Here is a 22,348-nt window from a genome sequence, read left to right as displayed (position 1 = left end):
ACTACACACGGGGAACCAAATTACAAACACTGTAAGTTGCAAACACCAATGATGCTTGATCTTCAGAAGCGACATTCAAAATGCATGTGATATACTTACACAAGGTCACCATGTGATATACTTACACAAGGTCATCATGTGATATACTTACACAAGGTCACCATGTGATATACTTACACAAGGTCACCATGTGATATACTTACACAAGGTCACCATGTGATATACTTACACAAGGTCACCATGTGATATACTTACACAAGGTCACCATTTGATATACTTACACAAGGTCACCATGTGATATACTTACACAAGGTCATCATGTGATATACTTACACAAGGTCACCATGTGATATACTTACACAAGGTCACCATGTGATATACTTACACAAGGTCACCATGTGATATACTTACACAAGGTCACCATGTGATAGACTTACACAAGGTCACCATGTGATATACTTACACAAGGTCACCAGTGCGTAGTTTTCTCTTCGGGGAAGGGTTAAGGATCACATAACAAATGTCATTCTTCTTATATGCCATAGAACCTGGAACACACAAGCAGAGTGGTTAAATGTATGCCTCGGCGAGTTACATTAGCAGAGAGTACCATTAAGCGGTTTGCGAGCCCTCCTTATACTTCAGCAAGATCTGAATCACTAGTTGATAGATTACCACAGGGGAGGGGTGCATTAGCAGAGAGTTTCACAAAACGCTATGCAAGCCCTCCTTACGTTAGCAAGACCTTCAATCTACAGTTGATAAGTTACCACAGGGGAGAGTTGCATTAGCAGAGAGTTTCACAAAACGCTGTGCAAGCCCTCCTCATATTTCAGCAAGACCTGAACAAACAGTTGATAGGTTACCACAGGGAAAAGGGGAATTATCAGAGAATACCACATAGCACTATGCAAGAGCCCATCTTATATTCAGCAAGACCTGAATCATCATGCGAAAGGTAAAAACAAGGGGGAGTTGCATTAGCACAGAGTATCACATAGCGCTATGCAAGAGTATTCATTACCTAAGCAACAACCTGAATTTAAGGTCGAGAGGTTTCAACAGGTTTGAGTTGCATATTCAGAGTGTACCACATAGCGCTATGCAAGAGTCCACCTTATATTTCAGCAATGACCTTAATCAAAATATTATATATAAAACTAGGTGATGCTGTCTGCTTAAGTAATGACCCCCCCCCCACCCCCCGCTTAGTACCTTTCCATAAGGATTGTTGTATAGCGTTCAGCGCTTAATAGTGAACAGCAACTCATCCTACATTTCATTGGGTAAAGGGAAGAGGGTTCAATTTGACATTAATTAAAGAAGGTGATAATACCTTTTTGCTTTCACCACTCCATTTTCACAACTGATGCCATAATACTATATCATAATGGTGCTTCAAGGGGACACTATACTACTCTTCGTTCTATAACTCCCGGGGACCAGATTTATGGGATCTGCTAGTCATTCGCCCATTAAGAATTATACCAAGTGACATTATTAATATGTATACCAAGTTTTTTGATGAACCTTTATATCAAGTTTCATGATTACCATGCATACCAAGTTTTATGTCAATGTCTTGAACACTTTAAAAATGCACAACGACGATAACAGCTCCCCAAAACCAGTTATCCCCAAAACTGTGGTTATGCCAATATAATGAAACTATCTCAACAACATTTTGAAAATCAGATGAGTTTCTAAACTGGTTCAAAATCTAGACCAACGCCATAGAAAGTACACACTTAAATTTTCATTTTCATTCCGGCCAACTTTTATCCGGTATCCCTCGTCCTATCATTTTTATTTGACAAAATTTTGAACTCTGCAAGCAAGGAAAGTGGGCCAAAATAAGATTATTCAATACATTTTTAATTTGAAGATTTAAAAATAAATTTACCCAACCATCCTTTTAAGAATTTTTAAAGTAAAAAATTAAAATCCATTTTTCTCTGGCATTTACTTAATGACAAAAAAACATGGCGCAAACTCACAGTAGTCATCAATAGTGAGGTCGAGACTCTTCATTCTGTTCCGTATGAGATCAGAGATGTCCTCGCGCTCCGGATTCTGAGTATTCCAGTGTTTCTGAATGTTCAGCTGGCTGTTCACTTTCTTCGGCTCACGGTGATGCGTCAGCTTCTTGCCATTGGCCTGCTCTGTGTTGTTGTTCTGAAGAAAAATATTAGATTAATAGACAAACTTTGGACGCGGGTGGCTGTTCACTTTCCTTGGCTCATGATGACAATGCAGTTTCTTGCTGGCAATATGCTCTGTGTTATTGTTCTGAATACAAAAATATTTGAGGTTCTTTCCATCAAATTCAAATTGGTGACCATAGATGATGGATCACTTTCTGTATTACTTTGTGACAATATAAATATCTATCATGTGTTTTTGGTACGGATGGAAAAATCCGACCCGAGGGCACGCGCTTAAGCCGGTAACAAGGCTTGCCGAGTTACCGGCCACGCAGCGTGCCCAAGGGTCGGATTTTTCAATCGACCGGAAAAACATGATTGATATTTTTTCTTGCATACCAAAAATTATGAATTTGTGGGAATATTGACGCAGAAAACACACTTTTGTACATTTCACCAAAAAGCTTGTGCGACATTGTGTACTGATGTCATAAAGTGCAGTAATTTTAAATCACCATCAACATCAAATAGTTCCTTTAATATTCGTGCTTTTACGATTATTTCTTTTCAATTTTAATTGAAAGTACAGTATACTTATATTTTTGATTCCGCTTTATTGAAATTGCAGAATATACTTTTCATAAACCATGCAATAAAAGAAATAAGAAGTGGCGCGTTGTTGCGCATTGTTGCGCGTGACTCATCTTACATGGGGGTGTAAAATTAGTTTTTCCTGCACCGGTCACATGACCGGAAACACACGTCCAGTATGAGTTTCTAACCATCCACATACTTAGTGCTGATGTTATCAGAAATATATTTATACCAAACCAATTTGTTTTCATCCGCTAACTGCCTATTTTTGTTGGTTGTCATGATGCCGAGGGAATTTCTTAGCCCATGTTCTACAATGCTCTGCTGAACCCAATCAAAGGATCCTCCAAATTTATGAGTTGATTATTTTTTAACAGTGGAGAGTATAATAACAGGGGATTTTTTCTGTTATTTATGAAAATGACTTGTTCCTTGTAAATTGGAATGAATTTTTCGCATGTTATTTTACTAATTCAGAATTTGTTATAAATATTTACTAAGACTGCAAAATTATACTCAAATATTTTTTTAACCATTTATTTGTGAGCTATTAAAACTTCAACAGCAATAAACTACAACAGAATTTCTTGAATTGTGGAAAAAGCATATTTTTTAGCACTGGGAACATTAGTAAATATTGGCTATAAAATTCTCTGAACTAGCTTTCAAATTAACCATTCCTCTTTGCAAGATCATAAATTGGTGTGTATAAGTACTTAAGAAATATGAGGTTTGTGAGGAAATACCCACCGGTGGTGTAGGAGAGGTTGGACTGGCTGATTTGATTGCTGACTGGTTATCGGTTCGGTACAGAGCAATCGGGACTTCTCCCGTTGTTGTACACAGAGCGTGGTATAGTTCTCCGTATGTGCGGTAGCGTGCAAGGGTCGTCCGCTTGATTCGAATCTGAAATTTTGCATTATGCGTAAAAGAAATAAACTCAAAAGCAAGGATGAGTCAAAGAATTACGTAATTTCAATCGTGTCACATAATTTTCATATGTTGTTTCTGTGACATTTTCACAATTTGTTAAGGTCCAATTACAAAGAAAAATGTTTTTTAACATAAACACCCCTCATCTTCTGCTTTATTTTTTACCAATAATCTGTGTCAATTTGTGTTAATTTAACTTACACTGGAGAGATGTCCAGAGTTTTCCTCAGCGTCAATTCCAAGCAAAAGGCGTACAAAAGTGATGAGGTATCCTTTTACAAATGTCTGAAATGATACAGGTTCAATTTGACTTATGCATTGAATCATAAAAATAACATATTCAGTAGACAAATCAGAATCCATGATTTCTGACAATGAGTTTAAAATTAAAGATCAATAAGTTTAAAAAATTTAATTTCCATGCGTAACATTGAAAATCAGAACCGCTTGATAATAAATTTTAAATTAAAGATGATCAGGTTTACGATCATAACTAGCCATGCGTTACCCTGTTTTTGGCTTAAACTGAGTTTCAATAAAAATATCATGAGAATATTTATTGTCAAGAATCTGGCTGTAACTTGAGCACTCTCAATCAGCGTAACGTTAGCAACTAAGATATCTTATTGAAACAGAACCCAGGGGTGGTATTCAATATTAAACTTAAGTAAATCTTATGATCATACAACATTGATTTCATTCACTCTATTGGTCAGTTATTGATAACCAGTAATCTGATTAGCTACATCGTTCTTAGATCCAACTTAAGACCAATATTGAATACCAACCAAGGCCCGCAGCAAATAGCCTATAAATAAAATAATGAGGCTAGCCGACAGTAGTAACAATTACTTTAATGAAACATAGTTTAAATATAATATATATTGTCATATTTACAATCCAACATACCTGATAAAGCAGTGTGTCTAACATACTGGCACTGAACACCTGGCCTGCAGCAAATGGCAGACGGAATATATGGCTCAAGTTTGACGTCATGCTTGACTTCAGTTTCTGTGGAAGAAAAAAATATAAATACCGTCAGACGCACAAATGAAGATCATAAATATCTTTCATGTGTTTCTGGTGAAGATGGAAAACCATAAGGCACATGTGGAAGCCGGTAAAGAGGGTTGCCAAGTTACTGGCTACGCAGCGTGACTGAGGGTTAGATTTTCCAATCCACAACAGAGACATGTGATCGATACTTTTACATGTATACGTAAATTTGACATTACATAAGATGATAATCCTAAACAATAACAAAATTATTCAGCCTTCCATGTCCAAGTTAAAGAAAAAAAAACACCACAAAATTATCATTTTAAAGTCCCGAATCAGAATTTTGTAACTTGTCAGGGTCATAATCAAGCATGATTTTGTTTTGCTATATGATGCCTGGCTTCACAAGAAAGATTTGTTCGACTTTTTTTACGATTTTCGAGGTGAAAAATAGGAGCAGTAAATTAGGATTAATACAATAAAACACTGATATGGTTTGGCCTTGTGTTTAAATTAAAAAGAAGAAGTTTTTTTCGATATTATTTATTGTTTTTATTAAATTATAAATATAGCTTCACAATAAATAAAAAGAAATGTGCAAAACTTTTATAATTGTGGATGTCCAGCCAAATTTGTTAGCTACATTTACATACCCTTTCTAGGTCAGAGATTTTCTGTGAGTATTCGTCATGGGCGCGGAAATGCATGAACCGCATGTTTGATGCCTGGTTTAGCTCCGTAATAATGTTGGCATTCGGGAACAGCCTGAAAAATAATGTTACTTGGTGTATATACAGTGAGAACACTTCACGAGAATTGGCTATATGCACGAAAATGCATAAACCCAGGTCAGGTGGTTCTGCTTGGTAATTAAGTTTGCATTTGAGAACAGCCTTACAAAAAATGCTACTCATTGAATATTCAGTAAGTAACCTTCATTGGCACCAAAATGGTTATACAGAGACTAGTAAATACCTCCATTGGTTGAACAGTTATGTATATTTATGTCAGGCTGGTTTGGCAATGAACAAATTGACTATAATGATGATTGGTGATCCAAATGTAAGCATGTTCATGAACCATGTAAAAACACTTGGCCATAGTTCAGAACATGACTAAAGTGAAAAATTGTGAATATTAAAATATTAAAAACTATTTTTTACTTACTTTTTAATAGCATAGCTTAATCATGATTTGAAAAGGTCAGATTATCTAAGTTTTTTTTCTCTCACAGGTATTGTTAGCTTGTATATTCCTTTTAACACAAAAAGTGAAGATTTTTTAGTTGCAGAACCTACCAAAAGGAAACATTTTTTAAATCCAGGTGAGCATAAGGGAGTTCTTGCAAGTATTTTCTGTTTTTATATTATATAATAAAAACTGCAATAAGTACTTGAATATGGTTTGCACGGCAACAATGGTCTCGGAGTCGGCCAGCGTGTCCTCGCTCTCATTTTCACTCTGCTCCTTGTTTACGACCACAAGATGTGACGCTTTGTTGATTCCTGCCTTCAATAGGTCATCCACACTGGAAATACAGATACAATAACAATTAGACGATTAGCCACAAGCCAAAAACATTGCTAGCAGACTTCAAACCTACAATGCTTTATCATTAAGAAAAGCAGTTTGAAAACATGACATCATAATTTGTTTTTACTATCGTTACACTCTCTCTATATAAATGATTTGAATGGTTACAGAGAATGTTGTACTTATTCCAACCAATCAATAATCATTTTGGTTAACTTTAACTGAACATAAAAGTTAACCAGTGTTCTACAATTAGGAGTATAGCTCCTTCCTGAGAGCTGTGGTTTACTCACCAACCAATTTTTGATTATTTTAAGCAAGTTACCTCGATATAGATCCCAGCATCCAGTAGACAAGAGGGAAATATGAGATTGTTTCCTGAAATATTACGTCCGGCCTGAAATAAAACAATGAAATATTGAATATGTTTTGTTTTTTTAAATAAGCAATCCTGAGATTTTCATTTTTGTTTAAAACGATTAATAAATGGTTATTTTTATTTAGAGCTCTTACAAGCATCAGCATGTTGTCAATAACATTAAATAATTCTTTTTCAAGGCTCTGATGCCATCCATCATATCAAATTACTTTATATAATTTTTCATGGGTGTTTTATCACAAAGTTTTTTTAAATCTGAGATGAACTATCCAACTCAAATGATTCATTGCAAAATAGTTATCTGAGTGGATAGTTCATCTCAGATTTAAAATAAAAGATATGAGCACTGTCATCCATATAGCTACACTCGCACAGATGGACCGTTTTGACAACTTTTTTATTTCCTGTCTTAGAAAGAGCCAATTTTTGCCTACATGTGTATGAACCAGTGATATATATATGACAGCTGACAAAGAATCAGATCACAGTTTTTCATATTTACATTCAAAAATTGATGTTTTACGATAACGAATTTTTCTTAAAGCGTTAGTAATGCTTTTAGCCACGAAACTTCGTTTTTCGAACGTGGATATTAGAAACTGCGATCTGATATTCAGAGCATTCCAAGACAAAAAAAACAAATAGCTGTGGAAAGGATGGGATGCTCAAACCGATAAGCTGGAATTTTCCTCTCAATTACTTTCTATGTTGAAGTTTATAAATAAAGAAATTTCATTTCGGCTTCATGAAGTGTGCCATAATTATGATCATAAAACTTGTGAATGTTACAGCGAAAACTATATACAGTCGAAACCCGTTGACTCGAAATCGCTTGGCTCGAAATTTCATTGGCTTTAACTAGATGTACAGGACAGATTTCTTTAAACTGAAGGTAAGCGGCTCAAATATTTCGACGCTAGAGGTATTTTCGCCGGTCCCTGAGAGTTCGAGCGAACACACTTGAATAAAAAACTTCAGTGCAATATGTCCTTAGAATATGGAAATTATGCCAGCAAAACTCACGTTTCCTCCAATAGAAGAATTATGGGACACAGCGACTTCATGCCGATAAATTGTGACCTCAACGGCACTATAAAGTTGTAGATGCCATTACACGCGTGTTCTGCTGCAAGAATGATCAGCTGGTTCGTCCAGCGTTCGTCGTTGGTGTTCTTATATGTACAGTGCGAACATTTCTGAAAAGAACAGTTCCTTTAAGGATAAAAAGTTCCTGCGTACGGTATATCCCAAGGCTTTTAAAACATGGTTCAAAGACTTTGAAGATACAATCCATATATTTTGCCAAGAATTGAATTGAATTCACAATTATGTTTGATTTACCATATCACAATTTGCAACTGTTGTTATAACTCAATCGAGGTGATGTGAGTTATGTCCCTTTGAAATTAAAAGTAAACAAACTAGTTTTCCCCTAGTGCATCCTAAATTCAATGATTTATGGTATTATTAAAATTTTGGCATCATGCCAAAAGCCCAAAAGGCACATTGACTAATAAAAAAACCTTGATTTGTTCTTCTTAAAAACAAAGTCTTATTCAACTGGGTAGACTATTCAACGTTATTTATTCATCTATCATCTATGAGGCCATTTAAAATGTTTAACCATGTTGGGCTGTAATACGATAAAATGAGTTGCGAAAGTAAATGAGTACCGGTAATGACTTAAGTATTTTTGAGAAACTGGAGCCTGTTACTGTAATTGTATGATATCATTAAGGTTTCTCTGGCCCTGACAACCCTGATTACTCACCACGCCCCACTCCAGGCAGCACAGGGGTCTCCGCTCCCTCATCAGGTGACAGATGGCCCTTTTTGAGCCAACATAGAGGGTCACAGGGGGTGGCCCCGTAACAAACCTGAAAATATGGGCAAAATTGATTTATGAACAGAATGAGGGTAATACAAAGTCAAAAGTAAAGCATTATATTATTGTGTACAAAAATATGTGTCACATCAGACTCTTTTTATGCTTTTTTTAGTTGATTCTATGGTATAATTGAGATACTGACAGCCAGGGTTAAGTTAAACTACTAACAGGATAAGATATCACCAATAAAACTGTTGTTTTTTTACATTTGTTCTGCCATCTTTTGTTGCAGACAGAAACAAACTCACAAAAACTGAATACAAATTGAATTATGCATAGCAGATTGACTTAAACTTAGGCAGACTCACTTAAACCTAATTATCCTCAATAACAACGTACCGAATAACATATTTGTGATAGAGTTTAGGAATAACATATTTGTGGTAGTTAAGAAATAACCTATTCGAGATAAAGTACATAAATTACATGTTCATGTCTGAGATAGAGTTAAGAAATAACATACTTTAGATAGATAGAGTTAAGAAATAACATACTTTCGATAGATAGAGTTAAGAAATAACATATTTGTGATAGAGTTAAGAAATGACATATTTGTGATAGAGTTAAATAATAACATATTTGTGATAGAGTTAAAAATAACATATTTGTGATAGTTAAGAAATAACGTTTTTGAGATAAAGTACAGAAATAACATGTCTGAGATAGAGTAAAGAAATCACCTATTTAAGATATAATAAAGAAATCACCTATTTAAGATATAATTTATCTACTTATACATTCTGTTCCTGACTATGAGTTTCCTGATTAAGATTTTAAGAACAGAGAAACTAGGATACATAGAGCCAAACGTGGCGTATATGGGTGTGTGGTCTCTCTCTAGCTTTGTTACAATAAACAGCCACCAAAATTAGCTAAGAGTTAGAAAGGATAAAACACAGTCATAACTCTTGCTGGGGTCTGTTAAGTGATATAATAATTATGATGTGAGTATCATCAATGGCTTTAGGTGAACTTCAAAAAGGAGAACTTATAAACGGTGAATCGTGATTCAAACCTCTTTAAGATAGAGCATCCATTATTTTGTGATATTTATTAATAAGATAAACATTGATGCATGCATGGGTAGCAGTCAACAATTTGGGGTTCACATCTTCACCAAAGTGATGACACAAAAACAAATACAACTTAAAACATTTTTGAACGATTTACATTTTTGGTTGTTTTCTAAATCAAGACCTCCCAAAGCAAACAAACATTCTCAAAAAGAAAATCTCTGATTGGTTTTAAATTCTTTTATCTTATTTCTTTACATTATTTACAAAATATTTGTAAATAACTACCGGAGAGTTTTTAATTTTGGTTCAAAATAAATGTTTTTGAAGGTCGGAATCAATTTAATTCTTACAATAGGGTGTGCCAAAATCCGCTTTTATTTGGCACATTAAGACACAGTTTAAAAAAGGCAACCAATCAGAAATGTTTTACTAGATCTTTCTAAGCCATAATTCCAGTCCACTCCAGCCCAAACTTTAGAGCATGCCTCGGTGACAAGCCCTGTTTTACAAGGCACCACTCACTCAAAGGGAGACAAATCATTATTTGGAAGAACTTGTTGAATTCTCTCCTTTTTAAATGGATCTTCATCCTCACTGCTCACATAACTGTGAGAAGGGGAGGTAAACCTTTGAAATGAGTAAGATTTATGGTTACTGATGAGAAAATAACATATATTTAAAGAAAAAGCAACTGAAACTATACCATTGAATTCAGTGAAAGACATCGCGGTCTTGTCTGTCGTCCATTGAAATTGCCAAAGAACAGAATCGCAATTTGAAATCATTTCAAATACATTTTATTGAATTTGCGGAGAAAACTCATATTTTTACCAGATGCTATCATTCAACAAAAGCTACACATTCCATGCCGCCCAATCCCCCCCCCCCCCTGCGCCGGCAATCTTATGGGGAAAGTGACAAGACCATGGTATCTCTAACATGATTCTATAGTAGACAGATGTTAGTTAAAGTCATACAATAATTGCTTATTGCATCATCTAAAGATAAATTAATTGTTATACTTATTTTCTGATAAATGAAAATTGTTACATTTTATTAAATATTGCGAAGCAACACCATTATGTCAATGAAATAGCCAGATTATATGAAGACCGATTCTGAAATATCTTCAAAAAATCTGTTCAATGAAAACTACTGGAAGAAAAGAAGTGACTTCACAGATTGTTTTAAGATTCAAGATTCAAAGAATTTTTCAGAAGTCTTCAGTATCTTTTCAGTATCTATCTTGAATGAAAACTGCTTAGAGAGGGAAAAGCAACTCAATAAATATCTATTAAAGACCTAAAGCTAAGGGAAAGAACTACTCACTCATCTTGGTTCATGTCCAGGTATTGTTCCAGGACCTGTGAGCGGTCAGGAGGACCTGTGCCATCTATATGGTCAAACTGGTCAGTTGGGTCAATGTGGAATTTTGCCTTCGTGTCTCCATTGGCATTTGGTGACTTGGTGGGGCTAGAACAACAACAACAATAATCTTATGAAATACATACAATGCACAATAACCAAAGCCGAAACATTTCCTACTAAACTTTTAAAGGTTTGAGATACATTTGGGTGGCTAATAGCAAGATCACAAGCAGTGAACAAAAAATTCACAAACATCAGGGCTGTCAGTTTGATAGCAGTAACATAAGAAGTTATTGATAATTTTGGGGTTTTAAGTTTATTGAGCACCCTTTGGTCTTAAAAATTCACCAAAAATCTTCTGCAGTTTAATAAGTATACAAAGCAATAATATTGCATTGAAGAAAATACATTTAAATGTCTAAAAATGTACTCCAATGAGACTGAAGAAAATATAACAAGAGCTGTTACAGAGACAGCTTCCTTGACTATTCTTCCACTTTTAGGGTTTACACTTGCAAAGGTAAAACATGCATGGATCACTGTAAAAATTATATTACATGCATACTCTGAATCAGACTTTCAAAGTTGAATAATAAAGTGCCATAATTAGCATTATATGTAAAATAGATTTATTTCACTTGATCTTTTAAGCAAGTTTGATAGTTGGGGACACCTGTCTAAAAGATAAGTACAATACATAAAGTAATTGTTGTGATATTGGCTTAAATGTTTTTTCATGCAAAACCTTATCCAATTTATATTTTATATGCAAAAATGTTTTCAAACTGTAATAGTAATGTAGGTTGAATAGTATAAAGTCTCAATGCAATACATCAAGTAGTTACTAAGACATTAACCTATGCAAAAAACATAACCAGAATTTCTAAGTCGAATAATAATGGGCTATAATTTCTATAACATGCAAAAAAGAGTTATCTAACTTCATTTATAAAGTAGGTTTGATTGTTTGGAACACATGTTAAATGTTTCAATGCAATACATGATGTTTTTGTTGAGATGATGACTCAAAGGGGTTAACATGCAAAACCTTAACCATGGTATTCAGATGCCAATGCTGACACCACCTCCGATGCTTAGGTGAGTAGTATAGCTCTCCTTATTCTTTGAGTAGTCGAGCTAATACAATACCCGAATATGTAAATCAATGAAAAACACTGTTACCAACCTTTTCTTGAAGTTGTTGATCACAGCCTGGTGGTGCATGTCCTGTGAAGGTGAAGGTGATGGAAGAGATGAGGAAGAGTCGGACTTCTCCCCAGTAGTGTACGTGGCCCTCTTCACCCTGTTAGCTAACTCGTAACTGCAAAGTGTGATAACAAAAATATATATGATTTTGTTTAGACTAAATATATATATACATATATATATATATATATATATATATATGTCCAAAACAGGAAAGGTGGCTAACATTACATGGCTGGCTAGTTCACTAGAGAAATATGGAGTGCTAATTACTGTCTCCTTACAAGCAAAATATTTCAACCACAAGCTGCCTGGAAGTGGTAATAGGACTTAAAAAATGGTGAAATATTTTGAACAATGATAACCTGGAGCTTCAGTAACAGGTCTTCTGCTTTGCTTTTGACCTTTGGAAAATATTTAAACATTTGTCTTTTGGTCAGTGGTAACCTGGCCAGTTAGGTAACCCAGTAACAAAATTGTTATATGAAAACAACACAACATTAGACATACCCCTGTTGTATGGTGATGGTGTTGAACACGCTCTCTTCTTCACCGTAATCCTCATCTTCATCCTCTGAGTCCAACATCCGCTGAAGTTCTGCTGCCATTCGCTCTGAAAACATATGCTTCAAACTTCTTGACATGTTCCAAGAATCCTTAAGCACTGTCTTAACCACACGCTAGTTATTGAACGTTGCCCTTGACAACCTAGTTCAAAACCTTTCCTTCACCTTATCAATCAGAATTGAAATGTTACACTCATGCAAAGCGCATAATTTCAATAACCAAGATTGAGTGTGAAGGAACAAGTACAAATCTAACCTCATTGACCCAAAACCTTGATTTGTTGAATAAAAGTCTGTAATGACTCTTGTTAGTTTATGAACAAGAGCACTAGGTATGTATGTGGTCTGGAATGAAAATCTACATTATCTAGATATAAATGAAATTCCTTGCTTGTTTGTGCCCGATTGAGATTATTTTGAAAACAAACAGTACAGCCTTAGGTGAAAGAAAAAAATTGTGATAAAAGTCTTTTACATGTTAAACTGTACAAAATTATTCTGAGAATGTTTTTACTTTCATGCAATCTATTTTGTTATAACTAAGAAATCTGCTTGTCTGAAAACTTACACATTATGATGAAGCAGTAATAGAATGATGCTAGTTCCATCACCAGTTACACAAAAGCTACTTTCTTTGTGTCGGGGAAGGTATAGTATGATTTTGGAAATAGGAGTTTAACAATTTGATTTATTTGAAAAATCAACCAAGAAATACTTTTATACTGTTCTTTATTAAAAAAAAATTGCTATCAAAGAATTCAATGCTGATATAATAATGTGAAAAAGTTAATAAGCTAAAAATGACAGGAAATTGCATTGATTTTTCTAAATAAGCACAAAATGCTAGCTTTTGCTGGTAAGGCCAATATAAATCAATTGCTAGATTTTCATCTGATTTTCTTTTTAAATGGGGGGGGGGTCTTAGATCACTGTTTCACTGTTGATCAGTGTTCATGCTCTTTCTAATTGCTTAAGAGACCATATACAAGTGTTTCTAGACTAGCCACAAACATGATGAAAACCATTCTTGTTTTCTATGCACCAGTCAATTGTAACCATGCCTCCCCCCCCCGGTCCGGGGGTATACCAGGAATAGCCGGGGAAAAGGGCTGTTATTTTACTGTTCAGGTGCCCCCGCAGGGCCGGGTGACCGCGGTGGTTTTGTCATAGCGCCAAATTTAATGGAGATTGGGCCTTATATAGAGTCTCTGGGGTGCGGAGGCATTTGGCCGGGGTTTAATCATCAGTTCGTCCCCGCAGGGCGGGGATTTTACCCGGGGTTGGCTGGACCGTAAGTCAAAGTCCTGGCTATTCCCCGGACCAGGGGGGCCGTGGTTACAATTGACTGGTGCATTACATGTGAATGTACATGTAGGTATGAACAATTGTAATTACCGGACAGTACTCCAGGGCTGGTACGTAAATACAGACTCTATTGTATCATTTTTACTGGATTCAATAAGGGGTGGCAGAAGATAAGGGGGCAAGCGGGGATGAAAATCTAGCAATCAATTTATAGTAGCCTAAATCTGAATGCTTAATAAACTTATCACCTAAAAAATACAAAAATAGATACCCTTTTGTTTTCCTAAAAGAATATAGAAAGCAAAATTATTCATGCACTGTCTAGCAATTGCAACTCATGCAAACTAAGACACTTTATTCTTGTCAGAAAAAAGGAGTATTAAAGAAATAGAATGCTGCTTATCAGATGTGTAGACTGTCGAGAGCGACCATGTTTTCCAGTATAGGTCAACATGACCTTTGCCCTATTGACTCCAACATAAATAGAGGTCATCTGCAGACAATGACCAATGTGTGTACCAAGTTTGAAGGCTATATGAAAGTTTTGATGCTGATAAAACCGATGACAAACAAAGTAAATGTAACTCACAGTATCAGCACAGCTTTGCAGGTGACATAATAAAAACGTCTCGGCTCAAAATGATAATGGCCTAACATACGTGTAGTTATGGAAGGATTACCAGATTCTGATTCCAAATTGAATAACTATTAAACTGTCTTTTTAAAGAGCAAACTTAGGCTTGAATGAGAGCTCGCAGAGCAAGCACCAATGCTGGTCTCTTGATTTTCTGTTAAAAAAGGGCATAACTAAATCATTATAAAAGCAAGATTCATTTGCTATGCTGTTCTTGTGCATATTGTCTCTTGCAACATGTGAACCAAATTTCTTAACTTTTTTTTGTTTTGATCTTTCTGCATCCACACGAGAAAAATGACAGAAGGGACTATGCCAAGACTATCACAATTCCCTTTTCAAAAAAAAATGTGAAGCTTATGAAACACTCAACAATTCTCTTCTTAATAATTACATAAGTTCTCTGTTCATGCAACACTAACTATCGGCATGCATTACATCCTGCTACTGGATACTTCCAAACACCTACCCATATTTTTTGCTCGTGTAGACTTGGTATCGTCTTGCCTGAGTGCGTCCGGCTGTATTTTTGCATATTCCTCCTTGGTCACGCTCATGTAGAAACAGAAATCGGAGCCCTTGAGTATGTAGCTGGGCCCGGGGTTGAGTTGGAGATGAGGCTCGTCAACAGTTGTGTCAAGTATGGCCACAAGCGATATGCCAAACCTGAAATTGGTAGACAATATTACATGTTAAGGGGTCACCTACCAACCTCATAAGGTATATATCACGTTATTATCCTGTTAACATTGGTCAATTTATGGGAAATGTTTCATTTATTCATCGGAATTGGAAAAAAAATTGGTACAATATAAAGATAAGTGACCCAATAAGGAAAATTATGGAGCATAGACATGTGAAAAAGATATATGAAACAGACATGTGAAATAGAGATATGAAACAGATGTATCAAACAGACATATGAAATTGTGATATGATAAACACATAAGAAATAGAGATGAAAAACAAAGATGTGATATAGAGATATGAAATAGACATGTGAAATAGAGTGATATGAAAAATCATGTGAAATAGAAGTAGGAAAGTTATGTGAAATAGAGATATGAAATAGACATAACTTTAATGTTATATAGACATGAATTAGAAAGACATGAAATAGAAAGGTATGACATAAACAACTGAAATAGACATATAAAATAAAGATATATGAAATAGACATGTGAAACAGAGATAAGAAATAGATATATGAAATACAGATATGAAATAGAGAGATTTGTGAAAAAGACATTCGAAATTGAAATGTGAAAAAAAGATATGAAATGAATAGAGATAAAACAGACATATGAAATAGATGTTTGAAACAGAGATAATTTATGATTAGACATGTGTAATTGAAATTTGAAATCACGATGTGAAATATGGATATAAAATGTGAAATAGACAACGAAAGAGATATATTATGACAAAAATATATCATTTCTCTCCAGCTTACCTCTGATGCGCCTCAGCAGAAGCCGTAGTGAAAGATTTTCCCACATAACTGCTGAAAAAGAGACTCCGCTCCAGCTGTATGTGGTAGATCTCGTTACCAGAGTGACGACCGTATGTCTGCTGCCATTGGTCTGTTGCCAGCTCGCCTTCACTGTGATTGGAGAAAAAAGAAGGCAATGTTTATTATTTTGTCATAAAATTAAACAAAAAGTGGATGGACTTTATTTCGTTGGAATTTAATCAGGAGTTTCCATTAATAGATAAGAAGATTCAGCTTGCAGAGTCCATAAATAGAACTGAAGACTTATTTAAATTAAGTATTGAAACATGAGCGAAAAGTTTTTTAATATACAATCCTGAATACAAAGTTTGTGTTCAATTTTTCCAATTTATTTCAGTCTCTATTTCCTCCATTTGTTTCAGTCTCTATTTTCGCAATTTATTTCAGTCTCTATATTCCCCTATTTATTTTAGAGTCCATTTTTCCGAATCCATCCAAGTCTCTATTTATCCCCATTTATTTTAGTCTCCATTTTTCCAAATTTATTTCAGTCTCTATTTTCCCCATTTATTTCGGTCTATATTCCTCCCCCATCCCCATTTATTTCAGTATCTATTTTTCCCCATTTATTTCAGTCTCTCTTTGCCCCCTCCCAATTATTTTATTTATGTAAATATCATGATTGTTCTTTACTTATGAATTTAAAATTAATTCAAGGCCATTCAATTTTATGTATATAAAATTGTAAAAGGAGTTGATTCTCTTTAATTATTATTATGATTATGGCCCATATTATTTTTTTTCAAGTGGCACATATTTCTTCAACATCATTTCCTTATTCAAAAATATATTTGACTATGCTCTTATATTAAATAATTTGTAAAATACAATAAATATTCAATATATAGTGTGTTCAGCCATAATTATATATTATATATTTGTTATATTGTGAAGGTATAGTTATGATCAATATAATTGTACATAACGCGAAAATATTCTGAAACTGAATACATACAAATATATTATTAGATAAACATAAGTTCCCGCACAGAAAATTACAAGCATAGAGTTGTAAGAGAAGGACAAGATATTACCGGTAATGCTTAACAATCATTTAATATCTTAAAATGAATGATTACAAACCAAATCAAATTTCCGATTAAAAGCAATTTTTCCCCAATCATTATCATCTGACTAGAATGGCTATATACTAACTGATTATATATGATTTTTAATGCCTTTATTGTTAGACTAATAATAAACAGCCTAAAGAAGTGCTGAACATGTGGAAGGCTTTTTTTCCTTGCAAAGAGCTGAAAATGAACATCATGAATAGCAACATAAAGGCATTAGAAGCAGCTGTGAAATTACAATGGTCAATTTGCAACAAGAGAGGTTCATTATATATGGGTGCGCAATATGCATTAAACACAATCTTGTACAAGCAGGAACGGTCAATAGTACCATAAGCATAAACAAAGCGGTCAATAGTACCATAAGCATAAACAAAGCACTAAGTATAAACAATAACAGAAACTATAGTCAGCAGGAGGGTAGATATAAGTAAGATTTTTGAGTCTGATTTCCACATCAGTTTAAGAGAGATTTTTGAGTCTGATGTCAAAAATCGGTTTAAGTGATTTTGTTGAGTCTGATGTCAAAATCGGTTTGTCTGATTTTTTAAACTGATTTTTGAGTCTGATTTCAAAATTGGTTAAAGTCCGATTTCGAAATCATACTCAAACACCTCCCTTAAACCATCCTGGACTCGCTTTACATGTACCTCCCTGCTAAAGATTGCTTTAAATTTGCTAGGTTCTTTTCACTTTTTTTATTAGTTAGGCATAATTAAGCGACACAATGATATAAATGGCTTCCATATACAAAGCAGGATATTCATTCAATGTCAATTTTCTAACATATTCTGAATTTACAAAATAGTGGAAATACAAATAGTAGCAAAATCAAAACAATCTTCAATAAACAGCCAAACAAAAATGACAAATAACCAGACGCCAGTTGTCAAGGTTTTTTTTTTAAATTGAACGAAAAAATAATTAAATTCCACATGTAAATAATAGGTTTGTCCAATCATAAAAAGTGTTTAAAATAAGTCAATAATGAAGGACCATACAGTAACAACAAAACAGTTAAATGGGCACTGGCTTATCATGCAGTCAACAGACTTAAGTGTTATAGAAGAGTGCTGCATTCTGTCCCTCCTCTTTCCATCCTGACCCCCAATAACAATTTCTTACATGTTCTGTCAAAATCATAATATTCAAATTCTCCTGACCCTGATACGATGTGACCTTATCTGTCCCCTAGATCTGCAGCAACCTGTCCTTTATTAACCTGGCTTAAACCCTAATTCACCATTTAAATAGTCTGTCTTTTTTTAACGACTATCAGTTAATTTTGATCCTTTTTTCCATTTTTTAATTTACTCACTTCTCAACCTTGGACAAAAAACCTTAAGACAAATAACAAGACTCTACTTCATACAATCTGGCACATGACTATTAATCATAGTTTGTACAGGAGCAGTTCATTTGATATCTAACAGGCTTAACGCAAAACAAATCATAACTCCTTATTCTATACTAAGTTACACCTGTCTTACGCTGAGCCCGCTTTACATGTAATACAAGGCAACATCACAACACAAAGACAAACAACAGGGTCAAGTTATATGCTAACACTATAACACATAACAACAAGAAACAGAGGTCAAGAAGGCTGCTTATAAAACAATTCTTGTTCATCCCTTTTTGACCTGAACGAAAATAACCCCTGAAACATCCTATTGCCTTATCTCAACATCAATGTTTTATCTCTGAAGAATGTCTCCTATCATTAATTGGTGTTTTCTTCTTTTTTTACTTCTTTTTTGAGGGGGAGGGGGAGGGAGGGGAGACATAGGCAAGGCTTGTTTTGACTAATTACAAACAATTTCAGAGAATGGTTGAAAATGGAAAGAAAAAGAATTGTTTTGTAAGGTAACCAGTCAGTTACTTAGTATTGTCAGCATTAGTTCTGGACCTGCGCATTGGAAAGATTAAGTTTCGTGAACGATGATGATGATGACGACGATGACGACAACGATGATGATGACGACAATGTGATGATGATCATGATCATGATGATGTTGATGAAACAAAAGAGGCATAGCTGATGTGAGAGTCATTTGTGTGAAACTGCACAGTCAATTAATTTATTATCTTCCATGGCCTATAGTGCAAGATAGTTTCTCCTGACCTGAGCATAGGGTGTTTTGCAGAAACAAGGTTTACCAAGTTTCCGTAGAACACCCTGCATGAGTGTTGGGATGAACCTATCTTACACGAGTGGCCATGGTACATGCTTTTTTTCAATCACTTGACAGGCATTTACGACTTTGATGCGTTGCAGTGAAAGGTTAAAGGGGCCAGACACCAGATGGTCCCATAATCGGCAAACACAGTATTTCTACAAGACAAGGCTACAGTTGTCAATATTCGTACGATAATACAACATTTTACATGATGAAAAGAATATTTTGTTGCTGTCTCAGCTGAGTTTACCCGTTTAAAAATAGCACATTATGGTTTCCCAGTTCATAGTTTGTATATTTAGCATGTGAAAGTTATGTGATTAGTACAGAAACATATACTGACACTTTTTATAAATTAACTAGGATTTACATGGTAGACACACCCAGTATATTTCGAACTGGAAAAATACGGCAAAAACTGCGAAAGAAATAATCAAGCATGTACTGTAAGAGATGTGATACATCAGTTATTAAGATTGAATGCTTTGTACACAACAATATCAATTTTATGTAAGTTTTTTACAATTTCCTTATTTTCTTGCAATCGTTTCATATGGTGTCTAATCCCTTTTAATTGATTGGAAATGTACAAAATGTTCTAGATATTTTTTATTTATTTGTTAATGTGTATTGTTGGTAATGCCAGCTATGCCACTGAACAATTTAATGAAGATGAAGTATGTTTCACACAATAAAAATGAATTATTCCGTGCTGCCTAGAACACTAAATGTCTATGATATCTCCCTTAACTATATGCATTTTTATCGCAATATTTTGTTTATTTTTTCAACATTGTTTTTTTGCTGCATAACAGAAATACAAAAATTTCAGCATTCAAGTAGTTTATGCCATTTCATTAGAAACCTAAATTGAAAGTCTGTGTTCTAAGCCAGTTTGGAATATGTAATTTGTAAAGCAAGCATTAAATAAAAATGTACAATGATATAAAAAGAAATTACATTAGTGAAGCGTGAACTTTAAAACAGACCTGATATGATATTTACGAACAATGTCACTAGAATGGTATTTTGAATGATAATTAAAACAATAAAACATCCCATTCTCAATGCAATCCAACAAGGCAGAAGCAAAAAATATCAAATTAAACACATAGGTCCATGTTATCAACATTTGTAATTTTGTAAAGGTTCGAGGTTACTGGAATGTCTTTACCAAAATAAATGGTTTAAAGTGATGCATGTCGCATGACCATTTTACTTTTGTAAATGCATACAAATAATCCTTAAACCAGCTTGGTGGTCGAGATTATATTTTGTCTATCAACCCAGCCCCTGTTTAAAACATACCGATTCACCTGATTTAAATCAATAAAAGCTGACTGCCGACTTACCAAATAACTTTACAGCAGATTTGAAAACTATTGCCATTTTGTTGAACAAAATATAATTTTGACCACTTATGTGTAGTAAGTGTATCTATTTCAAAGTTAAAGATGCATTTGTCAGCTTAACTATAATCAACTTGATTTTTCAAGCAAAACAATCAAATTATTTTGTAACACAGACTTTATATCTAACCAAAAATCATCGTCATTCAATAGTATGTTGTACGCATGTTGATAAAGTATGCATGTTGATAAATGGACCTTCAATATCACAAAACAAATTATTTTTCACTATTAATTTGAAAGCAAACTCTGATTTAAAGATCAAATAACAAATAAATAACAAATTTAAAAACAACAACACAAAAACAACAAAGACAACTATACTGGGAATGTTCACACTTTACGGTTATATGTTTGCATCAAAATGCTTTAATAAATACTCAAAACCATAACGTAAAAACGCAATCTACAAAAACCAGGCCTCTGGCGTAAATGATTACAACATTTAATTATAATAACAAAACTCACTCTGGTGTAAACATTTTTACAGAAGGAAAGGATTTCTGGCCCATGACAGGAAAAATGCTGTTTTGTTTTATGCATATTTTTTTTTTAAGCCGAATTGCCCTCATATTTTATGGAGGCATCACTTTTTTTAAATCACTAAACAGCAAGTGGCCGATTCTAATTTGAACAGAATTTTGAAAATTCAAGCCGAAAAATAATTCAACTTTCAATAGCCTTACTTTTATATACTCTTTTTGAAAACAGCACATTCGTTCTTATTTTTATAGCTCTTAAGTTTTTGTTTTTTTTGGAGATGTTTTATTATTGCATAACAAGCTTTTTTTTATTTTCACTCTCAGACTTTTATATGCAAAACATAAACGAGTCCCTTACAAAAATCGAAAAAAAACTTTAAGATAGAAAACATGTTTTGGAAGTTCTGCAGCTGTTTTATTTTTTGAACACACTCTATAAGACAAGGTGAATAATTTAATCAGGCATAAAACAGCATCTGACTGCATGGTCTAGAATCTGGAGTAAATGTCAACATTGCCATGGCAACAAGATTGCATACCTGCGAATGGTTCCTTCTATCGAACCTTTCCCATACCTATGGCAACGAGACAAATCATAAAACAAGGTTGAGTTAAGTGTGGAGATGAATGGTTACATGAAATTGTGACAAACTGCAGAAAAGATGTAACAATATCAAAAATGATAGTGTTGAACTCAAAATTCACTGTCAAGGCGATCCTGTTCACGGAGACCCGATCCACACTTTTTTCTGTGGATTTGTTGGTATGGAACCTAATAATATCTTGATAATAAACAATTGTGCAGCACATTCTGTATTTTACTGTAGACAGTTATCAGTTCTTTTCCACAGAAAATGATTAAAATTATTGCCTGCGGACTATAGCTCATATAAGTTTATTCCCAAATGAATTCAGATCGATTTCAGAAAGATCTCGAAATTTATATTTCAAAACTGAAATCATATTTAACATGATTTTTCACATAATATTTCTGCTGGTTCACTGTAGTCAACTGTTTCAGGTCATCCTTAGTTCACCTATGCTAATTCCAATGACCTTTATCCCTGTGATTTTCATAGGATTATTGAACTTTTGATTATCTACAGTTAATAAATTAGCATAC

At 34.2% G+C, this 22,348-nt stretch overlaps 1 protein-coding gene across 1 annotated transcript in view; it reads right to left on the bottom strand.

Moving 5' to 3' along the window:
* The window catches only part of LOC128205783 (potassium channel subfamily T member 2-like), a 43,237-nt gene that overhangs the window by 7,126 nt on the left and 13,763 nt on the right, over positions 1-22,348 (bottom strand). The window contains exons 12-29 of the mRNA XM_052907738.1: positions 21,765-21,800; positions 20,324-20,350; positions 16,022-16,171; positions 15,038-15,234; positions 12,574-12,676; positions 12,044-12,178; positions 10,819-10,962; positions 10,012-10,116; positions 8,357-8,462; positions 7,609-7,781; positions 6,532-6,603; positions 6,067-6,201; positions 5,327-5,438; positions 4,581-4,685; positions 3,873-3,956; positions 3,489-3,644; positions 1,998-2,175; positions 464-548 (exon numbers count right to left, since the gene is read on the bottom strand). Of these exons, the coding sequence (XP_052763698.1) occupies positions 464-548; positions 1,998-2,175; positions 3,489-3,644; positions 3,873-3,956; positions 4,581-4,685; positions 5,327-5,438; positions 6,067-6,201; positions 6,532-6,603; positions 7,609-7,781; positions 8,357-8,462; positions 10,012-10,116; positions 10,819-10,962; positions 12,044-12,178; positions 12,574-12,676; positions 15,038-15,234; positions 16,022-16,171; positions 20,324-20,350; positions 21,765-21,800 (2,103 nt within the window). The remainder of the gene's footprint in view (positions 1-463; positions 549-1,997; positions 2,176-3,488; positions 3,645-3,872; positions 3,957-4,580; positions 4,686-5,326; positions 5,439-6,066; positions 6,202-6,531; positions 6,604-7,608; positions 7,782-8,356; positions 8,463-10,011; positions 10,117-10,818; positions 10,963-12,043; positions 12,179-12,573; positions 12,677-15,037; positions 15,235-16,021; positions 16,172-20,323; positions 20,351-21,764; positions 21,801-22,348) is intronic.

This window comes from Mya arenaria, chromosome 10 (genome assembly GCF_026914265.1).
Source record: "Mya arenaria isolate MELC-2E11 chromosome 10, ASM2691426v1".
Taxonomy (NCBI): Eukaryota; Metazoa; Mollusca; class Bivalvia; order Myida; family Myidae; genus Mya; species Mya arenaria.
The sequence above is the reverse complement of the archived record's forward strand: the minus strand, read 5'-3'. Positions and strand labels throughout refer to the sequence as shown.